Genomic DNA, 25499 nt, shown 5'->3' with positions numbered 1-25499 from the left:
TGACTCAAAAGAACTAGTTAGAGAGTTGTTCAATTTCTTAGATCTCATAGAAGTATATAAGACACAATCGAAGCAAAAACGATTTTGATTCACTCGGATTGATTCATGAACATTGTAGCCACGGTTTGCAAAGATTGCATTCCTTAATTTATAAATGTCTTAGTTCACGAATAAACCGTTTTTAGAAAATAACCCACTCAAGTATGCATACCGTATGCATACTTAAGTACCCGGATTGAGCTTGTTTTTAGTTCACAAACTCCAGCAGAAATTCACGGGATGTGAACTTCCGGCAGTACGCTTACGGGTACGCGGATTTAGCTCCGGACATCCTAAACCAGTAAAGTACGCATACTTTGGTTCAAGGATTTTGGACTTACACAAGTATGAGTTCACATACAATATTTATATCCATTCAAGTTTATATATTTTAAACTCTCATTTCAATAATTGAAACATTCTTAGAGGATGTTACATGGAGGTTATTCACACACTATTTTTTATCAAAGCGATTTTCAAGAGATTGAAACAATTAACATGAATTTCGTCACGAGTAAAGATGAACTTGGCCAAAGCGAAAGCTTACGAACACATATTTCGAGAAATAGATAAGCAAGATAAACTCGGCTCGAAATAGCAAATGTGTATAATCGAAGTCTACATAGCAATACGACTTTTGTCTCAAGATAGGAGATAGAAAAGATAGACTTTTGAGTGATAGATAAGTTCAAGTCTCCACATACCTTTTTGCAGATGAAGATCCACCAGTTCCTTGAGTAGTTCTTCGTCTTTGCATGATGAACGCCGTGGATTCTGGAGCTCAGCTACACTTATTATCCTAGTCCGAGACTTAGCTATAAGTAGACTAGAAATCAAGACTTATAGTTTTGGCAACTAAACTTGACAAAAAAGTTTGAGATAGCAATGCTTGCGAGTTCGACCGAGCAGTGCTCTAACAATTGGGAATCAAGTATAAGAGTTTCTTAAGTGTTTTAAAGTCATTTTACTGAATCAAAAAAAAGAAAAAAAAATATTTTATGAAAAAAATTGATGAAAGAACATTAGTCTGAATAATTAATCTTAATATATACACTAATCATTTATTTATTTTTGCTAGGAAAGAAAATTTTATTAATTACTGAGAATTTACAGCATTCTGAAGGAAGTAGGGATAATTGTGCTAATCCCACTCCCTTGTTACATTCCCAACTCTACTATGTTTGGCAACAATGTCTGCTGCCCTATTCAGATCTCTCTTGAGATGTTTAAATTGAATAATGTTAACATCTTTTAATAGAAATAAACAATCTTCTAAAGTGGAGCAAGAGGTCCAACTAATTTGGCTTCTGCAATTATTAAGATAAACCATCACATTTTTCGCGTCACTAACTAAATAAACATATTCAAAGTTGTTCTCCCTGATCTATTTGGCAGCCTCTAGCAGTGCAGCACTTTCAGCTCATTCATGACTCACAACCATCCCTGAGACTAGTTTGCAGCCTTTGAATTCACCTGCAGATTTTATTGCCACAATCCCAATAACAGATTTGTTAGTGTTCTTATCAAAAGAGGCATCACAAAATATGACTATACTATCTTGAGGAATATTTTGCAGAAAATTAGACTCATTAACAGATGCTGCATTATTAACAATGTTAGGCATGGGAGCAGAAACTAATGAGCAGGCAGTTTCCTCATCTATTTTAAGCGCAGTTATATCTGTAGCCATTGGGTTTAAAGGTTTATTTTCAAAGACTTTAGAGCATCTATCTTTCCAGATGCACCAGGCAGTAGTCAAGACTACTACTGAGTGGGACTGTAGATGACTTGAAGTGAGCCATTTGGAAATCCAGTTCTTTAACACTAATATTTGTGTCCAAATCCTGCGAAACAAATTGACTACCAATAGGAATATTAGACCAAACATTTTTAACAAAAGAACAGTATAGTAACATATGTTCAGGAGTTTCACTAACCTTTGAGTTACACAATATGCACCTGTCATTAAGAGTGTTATTGTATCTAGCTAGTTTGCTGCCTGTAGGAAGAATATTTCCTATACACTTCCATAGGAACAATTGTGTTGTGGGCAGCAATGTGGATTTCCAAAGTGCCTTATACGCATCAATGTCAGGATTATGAACAAAATTATGTGGTAGTTCTTGAGCAAGCAATTTGTAAACAGTTTTGACTGTCAAGATACCATTTTGGGCATATTGCCAAGCTAGAGTATCCTTACCAGAAATCGGAATACGCATGCTACAAATTTTCTGACTATTTTCACTAGTAAAGTAGTCCTGAACTAAAGAAGTATTCCAAGTCTTAGTATCTTTCCTAATAAATTCTGAAACCTTATAATTAGGATTAGGGTGGTTTAGACAAAGAGGGTGAGTTGGATTTAAAATCCAGTTATCAGAAAAAGCATCAAAAGAATTACCATCTCTAATATCCCAATGAGCATGTTGTTTTAGAATATCTAATCCATGACAAATACTAGACCAAACCCAAGACATACTCCAAGGTTTTTTTGTAATGGAGAGGATTACAATTTTTGAAATACTTATACTACTGAATTTGGACCCACAATTCATTAGGACAGTGAATTAGAAGCCAAGCTTTTCTAGTCAGAAGGGTTAGATTCATTTTTAAGCCACCTTGTAACTTATGCATGCAAATTTTTTCCCATTTCTTAAAGTAGTATCCCCCATGACCATTTTTCCCCCACCAAAAATCCATTTTATCAATAATTGTATCGGGAAGGAGAAACGAATTCGTGTGATAGTTAGAGGAAGATTTAAGAGTATGTTGCATAAGAATAAATCTACCAGATTGAGCTAAATGTTTACCTTTCCAATTAGACACTCTAGATTCATGATGAATGTTTAAATGGGACATAGACTCAGTTCTATTTATGGTAAGAAAGAGTGGTATACCAAGGTATTTTTCATTTAATTCAATTTTCCTAACATTTATAGATCTAATAAGGGACACACAATGATCAGGTAGAACATATTTGCTGAAAAAACAAGCAGATTCTTCAAAGTTTATCATTTGACCAGATATACTACTAAAATCTTTGATCAAAGACATAAGATTACTTGACTAACTATGTGTTGATTTGGTGAAAAGCAAACAATCATCTGCAAAAAGTAGATGAGAGATACTAGGAGCATCCTTGGTGACTTTCAAACCATAAATAAGGTGTGTTTGTTCAGCATGAATGAGATACCTAGAAAAAGATTCCATACACAAAATAAACAGGTAGGGAGATAAGGGATCTCCCTGCCTTAATCATCTAGTAGGAGAAAAAGAAGTACAAGGGGAACTATTCAAGAGTATAAATATATTCGTAGTGCTTATGCATTGTAAAATTAGTTGGCACCAATGGTCAGAAAATCCAAATCTTTTAAGGACAACTATCAGGAAGGGTCATTATACTCTATCAAAGGCCTTAGACATATCAAGATTAAGGCCCATGACACCATATTTATCCTTCTTTTTCTTCATAGCATGAACCATCTCATGAGCAATCACCACATTGTTTTGAATGTTTCTACCGGGGATATAAGCATCCTGATAAGGTGATGTTAGTTTGCTGAGCAAATGTTTCATTCTATTAACTAAAATCTTAGAGATTATTTTATAATTTGAATTGCAAAGAGAGATGGGCCTAAAGTCAGAAGGACTACTAGGTTTATTCACCTTAGGAATTAAAGAAATAAACTTATGGTTCATTTCTTTGAGAAGATGTATGGTGTTAAAAAAGTTTTTGACAGTTTCCCAAACATATTTTTCAAGCAAAACCATATTTTGTTTATAATAACCTGGAGGAAACCCATCTGGACCTGGAGCAGTCCATGGGGCTGTTTGCTTAATGGTGTTCCTAATCTCATCAAGAGTAATGAGACTCAAAATCTTGTCATTGTCCTCATTAGTGATACAACTATCTATGCAATTCAAGAAATTCTCATTTAAGATAGGATTAGTGGTAGTAGATATATTCTTGAAATGAGAAACAAGAAGGTCTTCAAGAGTATCTCTATCCTCAGACCAAAGACCATTTGCTAGCTTTAGAGAGCTAATATGATTGAAATGTCTCCTTCTATTAACATTAGTATGATAATAAGAGGTATTTCTATCATAACTCTTAATGAAATCAACACTGGATTTTTGAGTATAAAAGGATCTTGAGCTTTTTGAGTCAATTCAAGATTATGTTCTACCTCCCTTATGGCCTCAGTTAAGGAATTCACTTTATGATCAATATTACCATAATGGTTTATATTCCATTTCTTTAGCTCATATTTAACATTTCTAAGACAGTTGATCATTTTGAAAGCATGAGATGCTCTAAGATTAGTTTTATAAGCGTCCTTAATAATTTGCTGACAAGTTGGATCCTTAAACCAACACTTGAAATATCTGTATGGCTTTTTTCCTTGGTGATCATTACTGTTGGTAACCAAGAGAATTGGCAAATGGTCAGAGCCTATTGTATCAATATTAAACAATTTCGAGTTGTTATAATGATGCAACCAATGACTATTTACCATTGCCCTATCCAATCTTGCTTTAACATTATTAACCCCAAACTGTCTATCGGACCAGGTAAATTGAGAACCTATATAGCCTAAGTCACTTAGATCAGAGCTACCAATGACTTGTTGTATAATAGGAAAATCAGAAGTATTTGGTCTAGTATTGGATGATCTTTCATGAGAAAATATAGTTATATTTAAGTCACCAATTAATACCCAAGGAAGATTAGTAGAAGAACCAATACTATTAATTTGGTTCCATTGAGCTACTCTCTCATCATGGTATGTAGTACCATAGAGAAAAGTAGCAAGAAACTTTGGTTTACTAGGGTCATAGGATATGATTGCATTGATCATCTTATCAGTAGATTGAATAATATTTAGGGTAAAATCACTCTTCCACATGAGAGCAATACCTTCAGAGATACCAATAGAAGGACATATCCAATTATTAGGATAGTTGAATCTCTTCAAGTATTGTCTCATTTTAATGGAGTCATTTTTGGTTTCACATAGAAAAATTACATCAGGGTTTTGACTTCAAATTTGGTTCCATAAACTCTTTCTGGTGTCTGGGTTGCCGAATCCCTGACAATTCCACGACAAAATTCTCATAATTAAGATAAACGAACAATGACCAGAAATAATATGGAGACTTAGGTGAACAAGACAGTTGATTCTACAAAAGAAAGCACTAGGGAAAACATTATACACAATTTCAATAGTGAATAAGAAAATCAGCAGATAGAGATTATCAAAGCAAAGGATGATCACATAGAACATGTTTATAATGTAATCAATTATCATATTTGAGGAAATATAGGTCAATAGCTAATGGGTGTGGGAATTAAGCAATCATACACAGAAATCCTAAATAAAAGACCTAAATCCCTAATATACCAAAAGCAAAAACGAATTTTGGAATGAGAATAATTGGGTTTAAAATTAGAGTTTTGAATAAAAACCCGGTGAAAAGTCGCAACATTTTCATAGTGATTCTATGCAAACGTTCCATTGGGTACACATCTCGTGCTATCAAATGCCATTGGATGATTATCATCACCTTGATTGTGTAGGTATTCCATCATGTTTTCTACCAGAGGATCGCCATAATCAATTGATTTAGTTCATCAACTCCATTAGTAGCAATTTGGAAAATAGGGTTATTATGGGTATTGGATTGATTGAGATTGAAAGGTGGTGGGTTGTTCACTGAATCTTCATCTCTAGTTCTCTTATTCTTTCTCATTTCAGAGTCTTCTAACTCTCGATCTAAATTCTCACCTCTTGAGGATAAGGCAAGAGAGAGTTTGCGATAGGGTTACTCACTGCACTCCTAAATGTTTCCGCCCCATCTTCTATCATATTGGAACCCAAATTAGTTATGTAGGCAGCCACGAATATTTTACCTTCCTCAGTCTAACTCCAAACAGTAAGTTCATTATCTGGCATAGCTTCAACCTTCTGCTCTAGAGAAAACCTTTTACAGTTGGCTTCAACATGATCAATTACCCAACAGTCTTTGCAGATTTTGTAAGGCTGCATTTCAAAGTGGTAAATAACCCATTGCCTCTGACCATTTGGTTTGTCAATCCACCCTCGTCTTCTTAAGGGATCTGTGAGTTTAACTTCAACACAAACAGTGCTTGTTACACTTCCTCTAGGTAGTCTTTTTCTCCCTTCTGGTTCCACTTTTTTGCCAATATTCTTGCAGATCTCACACAGTAAGTTTTCAGTGAGAATAACATTCCCTAAGTTTCTCAGTTTGATATTCCAAGTGTGATGTTCAAACTTGTGATCCTTAATAGCTATATTAAGATTATATTGAATCAGGGACAACAAGTGACCCATGATATCCCAAATTTTTGAGCGAACCCCATCATAAGAATCCTTTTGTTGGAATTTAAAAAGAAAGAGGTTTGTCCCCTTTGTGACAATCTCATACCTTCTGTAGCTTCTCCAGCGATCATTAATTTCTTTTTTGATGTCTTCATGATCAAGAGGTTTACTAAACGTGTTTTTCCCCAGCAAGCCATAAGCAAATTCATCAGCATCTCCAGAAGCTTCTTGGATCGAAGCAATGATTCTTCTTATTGGTCTCAGAGGAATAAAACCAACGATAGTCGATTGTAGTCTTGTATTGAGATTCTCCATTTGAGTGTTGCTCTGGGTAGACATAGTTTCACACTGCTTTTTGTGAATATGGTGATAATCTTCACTTATGAAAATATGAGAATTAGGGTTTGGTTTATATGTTGGGTCCCATATCGGGTTGTGAAAATCCTGGAAGTAATGAGGATATTTTAGTTTCCATGTTTGTTGGATAGTTAACACTGAGAACGCTGTAATCACGACATGTTGATATGGCCGATTCTAGTGAGTTGGTTTTCTGAGCAAACTGGGTGAACTTTGTAGATTTAAGGGTAAACATGATGAGTGATGATCGAGAGGTTTGAGTTGGGATCTCTAGTAATGGCAAGCTGATGGATGGAATACCAGTTTAACAAACGACTTTTGAAAAACTCGATTATGTTGATGGTAACACAGTAACACCAATGCTACTTTTGAGCATGTACTACCGTGAAAAACAACAGATTATCTGTACTTAGTTATAATCACTATTGATTACCACTACTGGGAACTACACATGAATCGACTACAGAAACATGCAAGACAGATTAGAACAACATAGAATTAGAATAGACAGTTTCAAAAAGGGCTTTTTACAAAAATATGCCAGTTTTTTTGGTGATTTTAAAATGTAGGCCATTTTTTTTTATTTATTGCTAAAATAGGCAAGTTTTGACCAAAAATGATGGATGGAAAGTTAGCTGCAGTTATCTTCCAGCTGTCCATATCTTCTTAGCTAAAAAGACGTTTTAGTCCTTCAAATCTTCATCAACGACACAAATTGCATAATAAAGAGAACGGCTAAGATGTCCCGTATAGAGTACACGTGTAGGTTTGATAATGAAACATGTCCGTTGAAGCATGACCAGTTTGATAATGAGATATAAAGTTTTGAATGTGAATCTGGATATGCAATTGTAAAAAATCTTTTCAATTTGGTGTTATATTGGGAATGGTTGGTGACTGTATAATGAAGTAATCCCTCAAGGGATTGATACTTCCCAGTTCCCATTGGTTCAAACTTCATGAAAATTGCGCGAGCTGGATAGCATGAGGGGTTCTGAAGGAGTTCCCAGGTTCCAATTTGGTCGAACTATGGGCAGTGAATGCTAACCTTTTGGTGTCTAGGTAGCTCAAGATAATACGTACTATGGACCTGCAGCTCTTTATACCCCGTCTCTCGCCAATTCCAACTTGTTCCCGTCTCTCGTGGATTCCATCTAGTCCCCGTCTCCCTTGGAATGAAACTTGTTAATACATGAGCCGATATTGGTTGGACCCCGTCCAAAATATCGAATTGCTGCACAGTATTAAGACCAGAAACATAGATATTAGTCAAAACTGGAGGGGTCAAGGTGAACTGTGAGTCTGTTACAGACAGGTTAACCTTACATGAAACTTGACCTCTGGTACGCCTTAGTTGAGGTAATAAAAGGTCCCAGCAGCATTTTGCTCCTTGTCTTTTGTGGATTCCAACTTGTTAATCCCCGACCTGAAATTTGTAGGGTCGCATCTAAATGTGATATCCAACTGCTGCACATTATTAAGACCAAAATGTAGTAATTAGTAAGAAGCATTAATCTTGGATCAAAGCTGTGGGGAGAAGATATAATAGGCATAATCAAAAGAACGCCTACACAGTACTGAACACTTTCAGCAGATTACTGTGGTTGCTTAACATTTTCTCTTGTTTCTTTTTCAGTCTAAAACATGTCAGTTTGTGTTGCTAGAGGTGTGCTGTTATCCCAAACCATTGAGAATAGAACCATATAACTTGAGCTAGAAATATCTAAAGCACCTTAACATGATAGAAATGCAACTTACATATAGGAAAAGCTTCATCCCTGTTAACAAAGACTGAGGAGCATTGGCAGTAGAATCAATAGATGGTCTCCCCTCAAACACAGTCACCCTACCAGCATGATATGTCGCCATTATGAAATCATGCTCAACGACAAAAGCAGTCTTCTTTGCATAAAGGATAAACCTCTTAATGGCTTTTGGTGAAACAATAGACTGCTCTGAATCAAGATAAGCACTCGGTTAGTCTATCAGATATATATCTGCAGGCTGCATTAACCATAAACACAATTTGTAAAATTGTAATGAATCAATTCAATTTTCTGTGTCAGTACTCAGTACCGACCAGTCATATTGAAACAAACTCATGAATGCCATTACAACTGGAATGAAGATCAAATTAAGATAATAAATAAGAATACAGACCTTTCCAAGACAAAAACATAATGCAACTCTTTGCCGCTCTCCACCTGAGAGATTCTTAACTTGCTAATCCATTGATTGCTCAATTTGGAGTGGTTTCAAGACATCTGACACAAACAGAGGATGCATGCACGCATCACGGATTCTTTTGTGCAGAGAGTCTCTAACAGAAGATAGAGACGTAGGACTGATCTCCTGGGGTTTACCCGATTATGGTTATCAGACTGCTTATCACACTCCAACAATAAAAACCAAGATCCTAGACAAACCTGTTACCAGGATTGATGGCTGCATCTGTCTGAATTCCGCCACTGATTGTAACTCCAGCTTGGCACACCAGCGACCACAAAGACAACGACGAACTAGTTCTTACCATGATAATTTGTAACTATATGTCCTTGTTCATCCCAAATTACTCCTGAACCATTTCCTTCAGGAACCTGGGCACATGTGTAGTAAATGAATGATCAATACCAATAGGATTACAGGCACGAGAGGCTGGTATAAGAACTTAAAGTAACTAATTTGTCATTGAACCCAAACAGTTTCTAAACTAAGATTTCAAAATACTCAAAGACCTAATCCACTGGATTGTAATAACTCATGCCATCATTACCTCGATAACACATGGCTAGCCAGCTAACCCATGGCTAGAGCAGTGGCAAAGAGAAGAGACGTGAACTGACTACTTCAAGACCTGAACTATCGTTCAGGCTTTCTGTCGAACACCTTTGTGTGTGTGAAACTGGGAACTCAGAGATGGCTATTTTGCTGTTGTATGAGCTCCCCTTTAACCTGCAATCGAATTGGAGATAAACCCATTATCGTGTACCTTCTCAAATACACATACATTCACTAATCAGTCACCATTCATCCCTCAAATCAATGGTGGTAGCTCAAGTTCTTTCCTGTACGGCAGCCGACATCTTTTTGGTTCCAAATTTGCTTTTGATGTGAAATTTCTCTGGTAAGAGAAACTTGTTGCTGTTAATTGCTCTCCAAAACCAGAAACCCATCGATGTTGTTGTGTAAACACCATCGACTCACCGAATTTCATCTCCTTGTGGAACCTTGTTGTTGTCAGTTCTTAATATGAGAATCAAATTGTCAAGAAAAATACAGATTTGCATCAAAGAACCCCCAAAATAGATCCATTTAAGAACCCCCAAATTCAGCTGATGCTGTTGTTGTAGAATGACTATTACTGCCTGCGAATCTTCACATACCAATGTTCCTGGTGGTGCTAAAATCCACGATTAAATCTCTTCTAAACATCCACCATTAATGTTAATTAGGTTTGATTAGAGAAAAACAACTAAGTTATCTCTTGATTTTAGCAGAAGAAAAAATTGATTTAGAAGAACCAGAGAGAACCAGAGAGAAGAAGGAAAAAATGGACGAGAATCACTAAAGCAGTGATGCACGTACAAAAAGGTTATTTCAGTAATCTTACCACATCCATGAGATATCCCTATATGATATTTTGGCGAGATATTGACAAGTCAACGCGATAAATTGACCGAGATGGTTAAAGTGGATGAAATCCGTTTAACTTGCCTAGTTTTGCAAGAAATAAAAAAAGTGGCCTAGAAATGAAAGTGAGGGTCCAGACCAGGCCTACTTCTGCATATAATCCTTTCAAAAAAGATAAAAGGAATTTTTTCAATCAATTATCTTTTAAAAACAAGCTTCAAAAAACCTTCTACAAGCGTTTGAGAAGCAACACTAATTTAGAAATTTTAACACACATAAAAAAGGTATTAAAGAGAACGAATGTGTTGATGATCTCCAGGAAGAAAAACAGACGATTATAGTTTGAAATCATGCAGAGAGGGAAAGAGATGTTTTTAACATATAAAAGCTTGTTGAATCACAAACTAACTTGTGACTGTTGGTATTGATTTAGATCAAGTTTTCGGCAAATGCTGGAAGAGAAGAAAAAGTTTTGATCATAAGTGTGATATTTCATCGATTTCCAGTGATGTTTTATTCTACACTAATCATTGTAAGTTTAGTTAATTACCATAATTAACACTAATCAAATGGAGATATTTTTATCATTATTGAAAATAGTTGAATAAGGGATTATTAAAATTACAACTTATGACCTTGTGAAGCCCCAAAAAACCTATGTGAGTTGCAGCCCAATAATAGGATTCTGAAATGAAAGCTACATTTTAGCTATTATATTATATTTCACATTGTATTTGAAATAAAAGCTCTTTTCAAAAAAAAAAAACAAAAAATAAATAAAATAAAAGCCACATTTTAGCTATTATATTATATTCTATTCCACACTGTATGTTTGTTGAATGTTCTCAGTCAATTTATCTTGTTAGCTAGCACATCCAACTGACTTCATGTTGTGTATCCAACTCATTGTCCCATCCTTTTTATTTTTCTGTTCCATAAAACAAATCAGCATTTAGCCCTACGGAAACTTAAGGCTGCTACAAATACTTAAAAACTAAAATTTGTGGTATGGTTCTGATCTTTATGGGTCTCAAGACTAGTAGTTGTCATGATCAACTAAGTTTCTTACAAACTTTTACAACATTTTCATGATTGCAGAGAAGATGGTAGTACTACTGCACACCTCTATAAAGTTCATTTCTGATCAGTTTATGTATTTGTTGCTTGTCTTTGGCCGTTGGTTGTTCGATAAAAGGAGCTGGGCGGGCTCTAGAACCTGATATATTTAACTAGATTGGTTAGAACGAATCATGGGATTGTATTTAAAACACCAAAGCGCAGGTTTGCTCATTCATATGCGAGCACGATAAGATCAAGTTTTCTGAATGTCTACATTGTGTTTGCTCATATGCCTGCTGCAATGTGCCTCTATGTCTTACTACTGCTGTTGCATTGTTTTTTTTCTTTTTGTGGTATATGTTTAGGGTTCATAAGTGGAAAATGAAGTCATGTGTTGGCTTCAGGTCTTACTTACATATAGTGGATTAGTTAGTGACATTTTTTCACAACAAACCAGATTTCATTAGGAAAATATCATTGTTACATCACTATATTCCCTTTAAATTTTCTACACTGCTTTATTGTCTTCTTTTTCTTGGCTGTCTTCTTTTTTCTTTACTAACTACCTTTCTCCTGAATCAATGCAGCCTTTATGAAATTCTATTTTATTGTATACGTATCACTTTAAAATATGACAGAAAGCTACACTCCATGCTTCTTTATATTTGGAAGCATATACACAACATCCATATTCCATATAGTCTCTCTTATGGAAAGCCTTTCTCACTTCTATCCAGTATGTCTATCTTCTTCTTAACTCTACTGTTAATGATTATTCTCATTACTGTTTCCAGTTTCGCTTCCGAAGAAGAAGATGCACTACTGGGATTGAAGTCTGGAATAGTTGACAGATCGAATAGTTTGCGCGATTGGACCAAAGTTAATCAAACTGACAACGGCTCTTCTTCTATTTGCATCTGGTCAGGTATCACTTGCCTTACTGATACTCATAATAATTCAGTTGTTATCGGTTTAGACCTGTCGCAAAGAAACCTGTCCGGTTCGATATCAGGCAAATACGTAAATGTCTTGAGAAATCTTGTTCTCCTCAATCTCAGCCACAATTCTTTTACTGGTGAGCTTCCAGCTGAAATATTCACTTCTCTAGCCAATCTTACTGTCTTAGACATCAGTAGAAACAACTTCGATGGCCATTTTCCCACGGTACCGTCAAATGCACCGAAGAAGAACCAGCTGTCTATACTTGATGCATTTAGCAACAGTTTCTCAGGTCCACTGCCTGATGAACAACTTACCAAGCTTGAGTTCCTTAAAGTGTTGAATTTAGCTGGAAGTTATTTTGAAGGTCCGATTCCTGCTTCCTATGGGTCATTCAAGAACCTGGAGTTTCTTCATCTCGCCGGAAATTTACTTGACGGTGAAATACCACCAGAGTTGGGTAATCTGAAAACTGTAACCCATATAGAGATTGGTTATAATTCATATATGCAGGGAAGTATACCATCGGAATTTGGAAGTATGAGTCAGCTTCAGTATCTTGATATTGCTGGTGCAAATATATCTGGTCCAATTCCAAGCACATTCTGCAATCTCAGGCATCTTGAATCCTTATTCCTATTCAGGAACCATCTGAGTGGTTCCATTCCATTTTGTTTTGGAAATATCAGCTCTTTGAAAAACTTGGATCTTTCTGACAATTCAATTACAGGTCCGATACCAGATACTTTTGCAAAGTTGATTAATCTTCGGTTACTTAGTCTTATGTATAACCAAATGAACGGTTCAATTCCTCACGGTATTGAAAATCTTCCTAACCTTGAAGCTCTTCTGATATGGAACAATCTCTTCACTGGATCACTGCCACTCAATCTGGGTATGAATTCTAAGTTGAAATGGGTCGATGTTTCGAATAACAATCTCCACGGAAATATTCCAACCGGTATCTGTTATAATCGTGCATTATCGAGGCTGATCCTCTTTTCGAATAGCTTTTCGGGCGAGTTATCCAATTCTCTGACAAACTGTTCTTCCCTAGTACGTCTTAGAATCGAAAACAATTCATTCTCTGGCGGTATCTTGGCGCTGAAACTCAGCTTGCGCTACGGTGCTACTTATGTTGATCTATCTCGAAACAAGTTTACAGGAGGCATTCCTGAAAATTTGATGGCCGAAGCTCCGAACATTGAATACTTTAATGTCTCTTACAATCCTGGTCTAGGAGGAATTATCCCAAGCCACATATGGTCTCTACCTTCGCTTGCGAATTTCTCAGCATCCTCTTGTAATATCTCTGGAGATTTGCCGCAACCTACACCAAATTTTAAATGCAGTTCGTCAATTTCTACTGTGGAATTAAGCGGGAACAAATTGTCAGGTGACCTGCCAGAGAGTATTGCGAGTTGTGAAGCTCTTAATATACTGGACTTATCGCATAACAAGCTAAGCGGATCCATACCTGATCAGTTTGGAAGTTCCTCAAGCTTGGCTCTTCTTAACATATCTTTCAATCAACTATCTGGATCTGTTCCTCGCTCGAATAACTTTATATTTACGGATGCAAGTGCTTTTATAGGAAATCCAGATTTATGTGGAGCTCCTTTGAAGCCTTGCAGTGGAGCTTTAGCTGCATTGAGCTTATCAGCACAAAGAAAGTCAGTGAAGCGAAGGATTTCACTTATATGTTTTGGTGTGGTTTTGCTCGTTGCCGCGTCTATCTGTTTGTTGCTTTATCTTATTTGGCATCAAAAAGTTCTGTGGAAAATGATTTCATTCACTGGACTTCCTGAATTTACAGCCAAAGATATTCTGAGGAGCATTAACAGTACTTATGTAAATGTAAATGATTTTTCAACCGCGACAGTTGAACCGCCGTTACTATCATCATCGAGTTTGAATATCTGTAAGGTGGTCCTTCCAACTGGAATTACAGTTTCAGTAAAAAAGATCGAATGGGACTCAAAAAGAAGAAGAGTGATCTCGGAATTTATAAACTCATTGGGGAATGTCAGGCATAAGAACTTGGTTAGATTGTTAGGATTCTGCTCCAACAAGAGTTGTGGCTATCTTCTGTTTGATTATTACTTACCTAGCGAGAATCTATTCGCCAACATTGTCAGATTGACTACAACAAGTAGTAGTAGCAGTAGATGGTCAGTAAAGTATAAGATTATAATTGGAATAGCAAGGGGACTATGCTATCTTCACAATGACTGCCATCCACCAATTCCACATGGAGATTTGAAAGCAACCAACATATTGTTCGAAGAGGGGAATATGGAGGAGCTTCATTTAGCTGATTTCGGGGTGAAAGCGATTTTAAGGATGCTGAACGACGGGACTAGTAATTCTATATCAAGCACAGGTAAACTATCTAGAAATTTTCAGTTCACTGGATCTCCTCTAGCACTCCTCTAATTTGTTAATTATGCAACAGTTGATGATCTAATCGAGAGCGCTTCAATAAAAGAGGAAATGTACAGAGACATATGCAGCTTTGGAGAAGTAATTCTGGAGATTTTACGGAACGGAAAGCCTATAAATGCAGCAGGAAGCATTACGCCGAGCAATCCAACTGCTGGAGAGAGCTTTTTAAGAGAAATTCTTGATGAAAATGATGAAGTAAAGGTAGGTACAAGTGAAGAGAGTGAGATCAAACTAGTTCTTGAAGTCGCTTTGCTCTGCACAAGTAGTAAACCTTCAAATAGGCCAACTATGGATGAAGCGTTAAAACTTCTTCTGTCAGGAGTTTAATTGGCAGGAACTACGGACGGATCGACATCCCTTTACTTAACAAGTTGTCTTGTCAAAAAAAAAAAAAAAAAGAGAGAAAAAGATTGTTTGATTGTAAATCATGTACTTATTTTTTGTCCAGAATGCATGACATGTTGAATAATTCCTGTCCTGTGCTATAAAAACCGACACGAAATTGTTAAAAATGGACTCCACCAGAGATTAATTCTAAAGTTGGAAGTGAAAGCCTTGATTGCAACACTAACTAGTAGTCAAGGAGGCGTGCGTTTTCCCTCCAAAGGTTCTTTTGTTTCTTTCAAACTAAAGTGCCGTGGCAGGAAGAACAAGGTACCAAATTCTTTTGTCAGGACCATCAACAACTTTAACTTGGATCCCTTCTCCATTATGCGATCCGATCGTCTTTACAAATCTGTCTTCCGTTCCACAAAAATATAATCAACAACTTTAAAATACACATCAAAAGACAATGAATGGATCAGTCGGTCTATGTTTGTTTAATGTAAGTTTTGGAAACACAAAAAAGAAAAAGTGCAATCATCTTTAATCTCTTGTTGAACGAATCAAAAGCATAGCTTTCCAAATGCTTTATTGAACTAAACAGTATGAGTTTCCGTCACTTTCATCACACAATCAAATTAAATACAAAACTAGTCAAATAAAACCAAGGTGACCAAACATGTGGTACAAAAAATCCAGTCATATTATTTTTAATAAATGAAAACCATTTAATTAAAAAGTGACACAAAAACCTCTGGTCAAATAATAATGTGTAAATTTAGTTTTTATTACTTTAAAAAAAGCCAAACATATCCTTTTTACCTTGTCTTCTTCTTCTTCTCTCCTTTCTTTTTTCTATTTCTGCGGTCTTCATCTCCCCACCACCATTAACACCAGCAACAACAAATATCTCTCCATGAACACCACTGTAACACCTCCGTCACCACCAGCAACAACACCTCCGTCACCACCAGTAACAACACCTTCGTCTCCTCCACGAAACCTTCGTCTCTTTTTCGTCTATTTCTATTCAGATCTATCACCAACAGTAGCTCCGCCACCATCAAACCAACCGATGTGTCCAGATCCGTCACCAACAGAACCTCCGTCTCCTCCATTAACACCATCATCACCTTCTTCTTCTCTGTCTACTGATTTTCGATCAACAACACCGCCTCCTCTTATTTTTGTTTTTCCCACCAGTACATCAGATCTGCCACCAACACTACTTCTACCTCCTCCTTTTATCATCTAAAACCACCACCAATACCTTCAAATCGTCCACCAACAACACCTCATCTATAATCAACACCAGTACTTGCAGATCCGCTCCCAACAACACCTCCGCCTCCTCGTTCAATCCTCTACAATCACCGCCACCACCTTATGATGTTTTCATCACCAGTAAATGATGATACATCTTCATTGTCGAAATCAATATTGTATTGGGAAATGACGGATTTATGATGAGACCAAAATTGGTTTCATCAAATTCTGACAGTTTTGGTTGGTGAAAACAGTAAACTAATGATGAAACCAAATTTGGTTTCATCATAAACTTGCCTATTTTCTGTCATGAAACCAAAGATTTTAATGATGAAAATTAAGTTTATGATGAAACCAAATTTTGGTTTCACCTGATTTTTGTCTAGTTTATTCGGTCTGACTTGGAAGACGGCGTGTTTGGTTTCATCATTGAAGTTATGTTGGTGAAATGACAATATGTGGTTTCGATTATATGTACAATGGTGGTTTTGATTATATGTGTGTATGAATTGGGAGAATGTGTATAGCAGGGTCTGGTACTGGTACTCCAGGTATTGATGAAGAAGTTCTGTTGGTAGTGGTGGCCTTAACTGAAGTTATGGAAGTGATAAAGAATGGATTAACTGAGTAAGGGTGTGTTAATGCAATGAGAGTTGTAGTTGAGCTTCGGGTGTTGCATAAAGGACTGGTATGGGTTACAATTAAAGAGGTGTATGTCTGGATTGTTAAAAGTGTAATGAATTGGCTGAAGTTGATGAAACCTAATTAGGTTTCATCGTATTTTTTTCATTTTGTTGAATATTAATATCTGTGAAGCCAATTTTTGATGGTGGGATACAGGTGGATTATTTTTTGTTGAAACTGGTTGTAGTTGAGGGGGTAATGGTAGTGGTGGTTGTGGTGCTGGTGGTTGTGGCAGCGATGGGGGTGGTGCAGTTGACGGTGGTGGTAGGTTTCATCTTATTGTGGATTGTTTTTTGTTGAAAGTAGTCTTAGTTAAGGGGGTAATGGTAGTGGTGGTTGTGGTGATTATGGTTGTGGTGGCGATGGGGACGGTGCAGTTGACGGTGGTGGAAGGTTTCATCTTATTGTGTTTCATTTTTTTCCTTCTTCTTTCTCCTTTCTTTTATGATGAAACCAATTTTTGGTTTCATCTTATTTTGGTGAAACCAATTTTTGGTTTCATCATTTTTCTGGTGGTGGCGCGGTGGTGGTCGGTGGAGGCGGCGGTGGTCGGCGGCGGCGACAGCGAAGGTGGTCGGTGGTGGTGTTGCTGGTGGTGGGTTGTTGTTCGTGGTGATAATATAATAAAATTTAAAGGTTGGGTTGATTTTTGTTTTTGTTGGGGTGATTTAAATAGTAGAAGGGTAATATAGACAGTTTATGTTAAATGGAGTTTTGTGAACATTTTATTTTGGTGGAGTTTTTGTGCATGGATGTGACGGGATTATAACTCGCAGACCAAATTAAATAAACTAAAGTATGTGTGGCTCATCATGAAGACAATGAAATCAATCAATCAAGGCAAATGAATTATGCACAAATTCAAAGTTCTTTTCTCTTTTCTTTTCAAGAGAGTGTAGGGCGTGCGCATAAATTTTCTTTCGGTCTTGCACAGTAGGTAGTATCGATAGTAATCTTGTCTTTTTGCCACAAAAATTTAGTAGAGTGAGTTTGTGGCGGATTCCTCCTCATCTGCCGCTTGTCTTAAGAAGTTACTTTTTAAGAAATGAAAAAATTAGAAGTTAGTTGGAGGAGTATACTAGTTTAAAATGACTTTTAAAAAGGAAAATATTATGTTTAGATACATATTCAGAAATAACTTTTTGATTTCTTGAACTTAGTTTAAGTGCAAAATTTCAGAACCGACTTATAGAAATAAAAAAATTGACTTTTTGTGAAACAAAATATTTTTATTTATAACTCATGTTTCTGTTATCCAAATGAGACCATAGCTATTTATAAACTAAGATATAATTTTAGAACTCTATTATTGGGGATGTAGCGGGCTGAGTTTTTGGGGGCTAAAATGCTATGTGTAGCCAAAAAATGGATAGGGGGACTCAAGATATATGAAAAAGTCAAAAATACCCTTGTCTAAATTTCACTATTCATTAAAAGAAAATAATCCTAAATTTATAATCTTCCCCTTCTCCTCTCATTTATAAATCATGATGATCATTAAAAAAAAAACTAAATTTATTATCTTCTTCCCATCCTTCTCTTCTCATTCATAAATTGTGATAAAGATGATGATCATAGTTTCATCATGATGAGGACGATGATCATAAAGAAAACCCAAAATTATTATCTTCTCTTTCTCCTTTTCATTCATAGATCATAATAAAGATGGTGATCATCATAAAAAGAAAAAACTAAGAAAACCCACCATTTATTTTTGCTTTTAAATGGTTAAAAAATATGATTATATGAATTTCGGATTAAAAAAAAGTTTTTGAAGGATATTTACGGCTGGGAGTTCTTAGATTCCCAGCCGAAAGTACATGTTTCGGCTTGGTTTTCCAACCGAAATTAGTTTTATGATTTTTTTGGTTTCCCAGCCGTAACTGGTTCTAAAAACAAAAAAAAATAAGAAAAATGATTTCGGTAGGAGTTCTTTATTTCCCCGCCGTAAAAAAAAAATACGACTTGGAACACCATCATTTCCCAAGCGTCATTGAGTTCTACGGTTGGGTATAAATTATCCCAACCGAATAAGTGTCGGTTGCGGCTGGGATTTGATGTTTTCCCAGCCGAAACTGCAAAAAACCCATATTTTTAATTGATGTTTCCGATTTGAATCAACAAAATCCTCTACATATAAGGTTATCCTGGATAATTTAAGGATATGCTTTACCATATTAGGTGGTTGATTTTCAAAAAAGTTAAAAAAAAAAATCCTCAGAATTCTCCTACTTAATCAAACAAAAAAAAGGGAAAAAAAATTTGATAAAAAAAGAGTTTTTGATTTTTCATAAAATTAGTACAATGATTAATTCTAATTCGTACACTAATCGTAGTTAGTTTAGTTGATCACTAATTAACACTAACTAAATTGACGGTATATTAGGTATTAATTAAATAATAGGATAGGGGATTATTGGATTTGCTATTTCATGACCCAATAAAGCCCCAAAAATCCTTTGGTTTTCAAGCCCTAATAATAGGATTCTAATTATATTAATCATGTTAGAGCATTGCTCGGCCGAACTCGCATGCGTTTCTATCTCAAGCATGTTTGTCAATGTTAGTGATCAAAACTTTATGTCTTGATTTCTAGTTTACTTATGACTAAGTCTCGGTTTAGGATAGTTAGGTATAGTTGAGCTCCAGACTCCATGGCGATTATCTTACGAAGACGAAGAACTACTCAAGGAACCAGTGGAACTTCATCCGACCAAAAGGTATGTGGAGACTTGAACTCATCAGTCACTTAAAAGTCTATATACTCTATCTCCTACTCTTGAGACAAAAGTCGTATAAGTATGATAGTTTTCATACATACACATTTTCTATTTCGAGCCGAGTTTACTCGCCTATCTTTTTCTCGAAATATGTGTTGGTGAGCTTTTGCTTTAACCATTTTCATCTTTACCCGTGACGAAAGTTATGATTACGTTTCAATCTTGAAAATAGCTTTGATAACGATAGTCGATTCTTTTTGTCTAACGACTATTATAACATTTTAGAAGAATGTTTCAATGATTGAAATGTTGATTTTCTGTCCAGGATTGCAATGCCTCTCGGCCTAAATAGCAGATATGCTACTCACAACTAGAATGCCGAAACTACCCTCTCACTAATAAGGAATAATGACAATTACCCCTTTTCCTAACAAGGGACATGACAAATACCCACTCCTCCGAATCATCCTTGTCCTCAAGGATGGAACGTAAAGAGCAAGATCGGTTGAAGCGACACAGGGTTGCTGCAGCTTCTGAACAAGATAGGAGACGGGCTTCTCTAGACTTCAACACCAAGGCCCATAAAAGACTGAACTCATTCTTGTAAATTTCAGTAATCAAGCCCAACTCTATCTTCTTCTTCACAGCTTGGTGGGCCTTAATAGCTTTTCTAGAACCATTTTTGGGGACCATGGTTTTTTGCGACGTAACCGAACTAATGTTCGGTTGGGAAATGTTTTTTGCGACATAACCGAACTATGGTTCGGTTGGGAAATATTTTGCGAAATTACCGAACTAAGGTTCGGTTGGGAAATGTTTTTTGCAACTAACTGAACTATTAGGGTTTGATTGGGAAATGTTTTTTGCTACTAACCTAACTAAGGTTCGGTTGGGAAATGTTTTTGCAACTAACCGAACTATTAGGATTCAGTTGGGAAATGTTTTTTGCTACTAACCAAACTATTAGGGTTCGGTTGGGAAATGTTTTTTGCGACATAACCGAACTAAGGTTCGGTTGGGAAATGTTTTTTGCGAAATAGCCAAACTGTTCTTCGTGTTCATCATTTCCATTAGGTTCGGTTAGTTCGACAAAACTCACATAATTCCTAACTGAACTTCTCTCTGCAACTTCCATTTTCAACTCATTTTCATGGTTAATACTCATTTTTCAATCGAACGAGGAACGTCAAGCAAAGAGAGAAGAAGAAGAGGATAATTTTTTTTTTCAAAACTAAAGAATTTCGATTCACCCTATTTTTGTTTTTGATTTTGATTTTGGTTAATAGATTCATTTAGATTAGATATATATGATTAGATTTATATAGTTATTAGGTTAGTTTTAATTTAAATTAAAGTAAAGGGTAAATGTGTACTTACCTAAATTTAGGACACCCCTTATAAGTATTGGGGGGTTGGCCTAATAAGACCATGGCCCCCCCCCAGAAAAACCATGGTCCCTAAAAAATGGTTCCTTTTCTACTGATTCCATTGCAACCACAAACAACAACCATAAGAGAACAGCTGTTGAACGTGTAAGTTCATCCGAACATAAGAAGTAGAATTCCATTATCAGTTGATGCATGAACGTTAATCTTCACGTTTCCTTCTTGTATAAGGACTCCATAAGCGCATGAGCATAACTGGTGTAAGGACCTTATAGTGTCTCTGTTTTCATCTGAACAGTTGGCATACCAGGTAATAAGCTGGACTATTGCAATAATAGTTGTTGAGATCAATTTATAGAGCCAAGATTGTACAAAAAACAGGTTGAGGAATGCCAGAGTCACGTCGATACATCCAAGACTGTTCTGTAAAACTGTCAGTCCTATGTATTGCTCCATATCTTTTTTAATAACATCTGTATCATATTGTAAAGTCACAAATGCACCTGTTGAACGTATGGAGTTGAAAGCCCTTTCCTCTATTTGCTTAACTGTTCGAGGGTGATGAGAAGTGCTGGGTAGTAGAGAGGTAGCTAATATGATGAACATTTCTTGTCGAAGCCATCCAAGAAGTAAATAGTTTCCGTTGTGTAGTATGTAAATAGGGAATCCATATGATGTGGTGACAAAATTTACCTTTACCTCCGCAGTCTTGAGCATAGTGTCCCTGGCAATGTGACCTTTAGTTTAAATTGAGAGAAAAATTGCAATGTGTGTCGAGCAGTTCTGTAAGGTCCAAAAAGTCACCATCCACAACTGACTGCAAAGGAGTTCCACACTACCAACAATCATTGTATTATATAACTCTCTTTTATAAGTTGCAAAGCATGAAGCAAAATCTGACACTTTCCCTATTTCATCACCAACACCACATGAGCCTGAAACAAACACAATTACCCCCAAGGCCTTAAATGCCACCTGCCATAATTGACTCCAAGAAATTCCCACAATACTAGCAAGAATAAGGATATACATCTCACTTTTGTAAATTGTAGAACCTGAAGTTTTCCGACTCTCGTCATCAACAACTTCTATACACATTTGACTGAGCAACTCATACCATCTACTCTTCCCACCATTAGTCCTTACAAGCATTTCCGTGCTATCCACTCTTCTTTTGCAGAATTCTACTTCTGTATAATGCCTCATGTCTCGTAACATCAAACCAAACACTTCAGTGGCACAAAAAAGGTGTTGTCGAGCAGTAACCAAAGTAGAAATACAAACTATGGACAAAAGATTCTCATTATCTTCATTTCCACCACCCATAAAAGAGTTCCTCTCCAGATTTTCTGTTGTCGAATGTGCACCTGAAAGTATATTCTTCTACCTGATATATAATAAGCTATAAAAAATCGACTTAGCCAAACTCCATGATTCTTACCAGATAAAAACATATGACAAAATAGAACCCAGAGCTGCAAATTTAAGAATCCACTGAGAAGGATCGCTAGCATCTTGATCGAAAGAAACTTGCACGTAAAACTCTCTACGAGCAATCGATAAAAATTGTCTTGTGCCTTGCTATACTCATCTTGCCTTAGCATTTGTAGACTCAATTTAATGGCCCAGAGAACATCACATGGTAGCGGAGTTTCGTCAGGTAGCTTTCTATCATCACCACCGCCACCATTTTGTAACAACAAGGACACATTCCCACTTTGTTCAACTACCATTTTTGACCCCTTAAGAATAATCATACAAGGATCAAGAATATCTAGGAAGAATTTAGTACTCCTCCTAAACAACTCCAGCAATATGCCTCTATCAAATACTCTTCTAGCAAAATCCTGGTCACAACAGAGGCACCTTACACTACTCAAACTACGCATTATACCGTCAGAAATTTCAAGTAAACCATATCCATTGTTACCAATTTCAACAATTACAAACACACTTGAATAAACATACAACAATTTCAAGTTATATGAAAGCTTAATATCTGGCTCATAAGAAAAGTTCTCACTATAATCATTCTTTAAAATCGAACTAGACATCTTCCAAGCCTCACTAATAAGAGCATCATTTACCAACACAGGAATAATTGCAGGTATAGAACTAAACTCTGATTGAAACCCAAAGATATGTAACAATAAACAATTCAATTTCTCATAAGAATTCGAAGATATAGTTGCACACTTACTACGATTCAATAACGAGTGAATGTCGACCGGGAAAAGATAAGAACAATCTGGATGGTGTAGTTTGTTGTGAAGAAGGAACAATTGCTCCAAGCAATTAAGTTTTTCAGAATTCTTCCCTTCAACTATGTAACTATGATGCTGACAAAAAATTAAACAGTAGGCAGCTAAACATTTTGGCAAGGACTTCCAGAACATGATCTCAAACACTTTATCTCGATCAAACAACATGTTAGTGAAACTGAAACCAGACAATGTATCACATACATATTTACTTTGAGTTATAGGTTGAAGAAGGAAATCATTGATAACATCAGTACGAATATTAGGTATAACTTTAAGAGAAACACTGAAATCGATATGTAAATCCTCTTGATAATCCAGGAACATTGACTTGCTCTTATAATCATGAATAGAATATGTAGTTCCATTAAAAATAGAGAATTCACTTTTGAGATTAGATCGAAATTTACCTCCCTCAGTTGCTATAAGAGTATAAACATTTCCACTGAACTCATTCAACGAGCTGGAATCCTTGACCTCACCATTCATAACCCTTGTAATTGAAATTCCACATCGTCATTATAAGATTTATAATCAGAATTGAAGGGTTTACCTTCTTGGTAGTCTAGAAACACTGTAGTCGCTTGGTATTTTTGAGTCTCATTAACAACACTAGATCGATTGACGCTAAAGAAATCAATTATAGGTGTATATTGAAATTTACCTTCACCTGTTACAATTGGAGTTGAAGAATTCTGAATTAGTTCTCTTACTGAACTTAAATCACCCGAGTCAAGTGAAATTGATTTCAATTTGACGTCAATTTCGTTCTCGGTCATCGTCACCTTCGATTCACCAAATCCGTAGGAGCGATTTGTTGTAGCAGAATCTAAAACTCCATCTCCAATTAAATCATACTTATCTTTAGTCTTGGACTCTAATTTCTCAACATTAGTTTCTACCTGCGAGTCAATAGCTACGCCACCGATCTCATCGTGGAATCTTGGTGTTGATCTATCCTGATACCTTTCCCAAGTAGCCCAGAATAATCAGTAAAAGCTTCACTGAAAGCTTTACTAAACTCCGGTGAAGACATGTTGTGATTTTCCATTAATAACTTGTGAAGACAATCTTGTTTTACTGAGATTTCCTCTCCCACTTGTGAAACTTTATTTGTTGCAGCAACCATGGTAGCAGTCCGAGAATCGACTGCTCTGATACCACTTGTAGTGATCTACACTACAATGGGTACTCAGTCAGAAGCAGCTTGGATCTCCAAGGATAGAGATTATGAGAGATTTAGAAGAGAATAAAAGGTGAAATTGGAGGGTTAGAAGAATAAATAGACATGGATAGAGAGAATAGGGAAGAAGATGAGTTAATAATTTTCTGTCCAGGATTACAATGCCTCTCGGCCTAAATAGCAGATATGTTACTCACAACTAAAATGCTGAAACTACCCTCTCACTAATAAGGAATAACGACAACTACCGCTTTTCCTAACAAGGGACATCACATTTTGCAAACTAAAAACCAGTCACCTAGGTATGTGTACCCGTACGCGTACCCACGGAAGTTTTCAACCCGAAAATTTCTGCCGAGTTTCCAAACTCAAGTCCGGTAGCTATGGTACACGTACCCGTACACGTATCTAAGATGGTTATATTTCTCAAATCGGTAGTTTCATGAACTTAAACAATATATCAATAAGGAATGCAATCTTTGCAAACCGTGGCTATATTGTTCATGAATTGATTCAAATGAATCAAACCGATTTTGTTTCAATTGTGTATATGTATAAATATCTAAGCAATTGAACAACTCTTGAACTAGTTCTTATGAGTCATTTGAACTAGTTATGAGAAAGATGAATACGGTTAATACGAAAGTGCTCATATGGCTAACCATTGGTTAACTATTTGTGAACCAACCCAATGTACACCTTTAGGTACGGTTACTAAAACCTAAATGAAGATACATTTCATTTGTGTGTGAGACAAGCTAAGTTTCGATCTAACGGTTGAAAGATATTAGCTTGGATAAGTCATGTTTTTCATCTAACGGTGAATATTGAATGCTTTGTTACCAAGGTAACTTGGATTGCAAACCCTG

The 25499-nt window shown here is 36.2% G+C and overlaps 2 protein-coding genes and 1 pseudogene across 2 annotated transcripts; 1 reads left to right on the top strand and 2 right to left on the bottom strand.

The window, feature by feature from the left end:
• Positions 1 to 3432: 3432 nt before the first annotated feature.
• Positions 3433 to 5024, bottom strand: LOC113352070. Its single transcript, XM_026595942.1, has 2 exons — positions 4162 to 5024; positions 3433 to 4078 (listed from the first exon to the last, which is right to left on the bottom strand). The coding sequence occupies exons 1-2, from the start codon at positions 5022 to 5024 to the stop codon at positions 3433 to 3435; spliced, it is 1509 nt and encodes a 502-aa protein (XP_026451727.1).
• A 3047-nt stretch (positions 5025 to 8071) lies between these two features.
• On the bottom strand, positions 8072 to 9267 carry LOC113352069 (annotated as a pseudogene).
• A 2842-nt stretch (positions 9268 to 12109) lies between these two features.
• LOC113349267 (leucine-rich repeat receptor-like protein kinase TDR) lies at positions 12110 to 15276 on the top strand. Its single transcript, XM_026593208.1, has 2 exons — positions 12110 to 14745; positions 14818 to 15276. Exons 1-2 carry the CDS (start codon positions 12162 to 12164, stop codon positions 15132 to 15134), a joined length of 2901 nt encoding a protein of 966 aa, XP_026448993.1. The 5' UTR covers positions 12110 to 12161; the 3' UTR covers positions 15135 to 15276.
• Positions 15277 to 25499: the final 10223 nt, after the last annotated feature.

The sequence above is a fragment of the Papaver somniferum genome, chromosome 2 (assembly GCF_003573695.1).
Source record: "Papaver somniferum cultivar HN1 chromosome 2, ASM357369v1, whole genome shotgun sequence".
Taxonomy (NCBI): Eukaryota; Viridiplantae; Streptophyta; class Magnoliopsida; order Ranunculales; family Papaveraceae; genus Papaver; species Papaver somniferum.
Note: the sequence above shows the minus strand (reverse complement) of the source record. Positions and strands in the feature narration are given on the sequence as shown.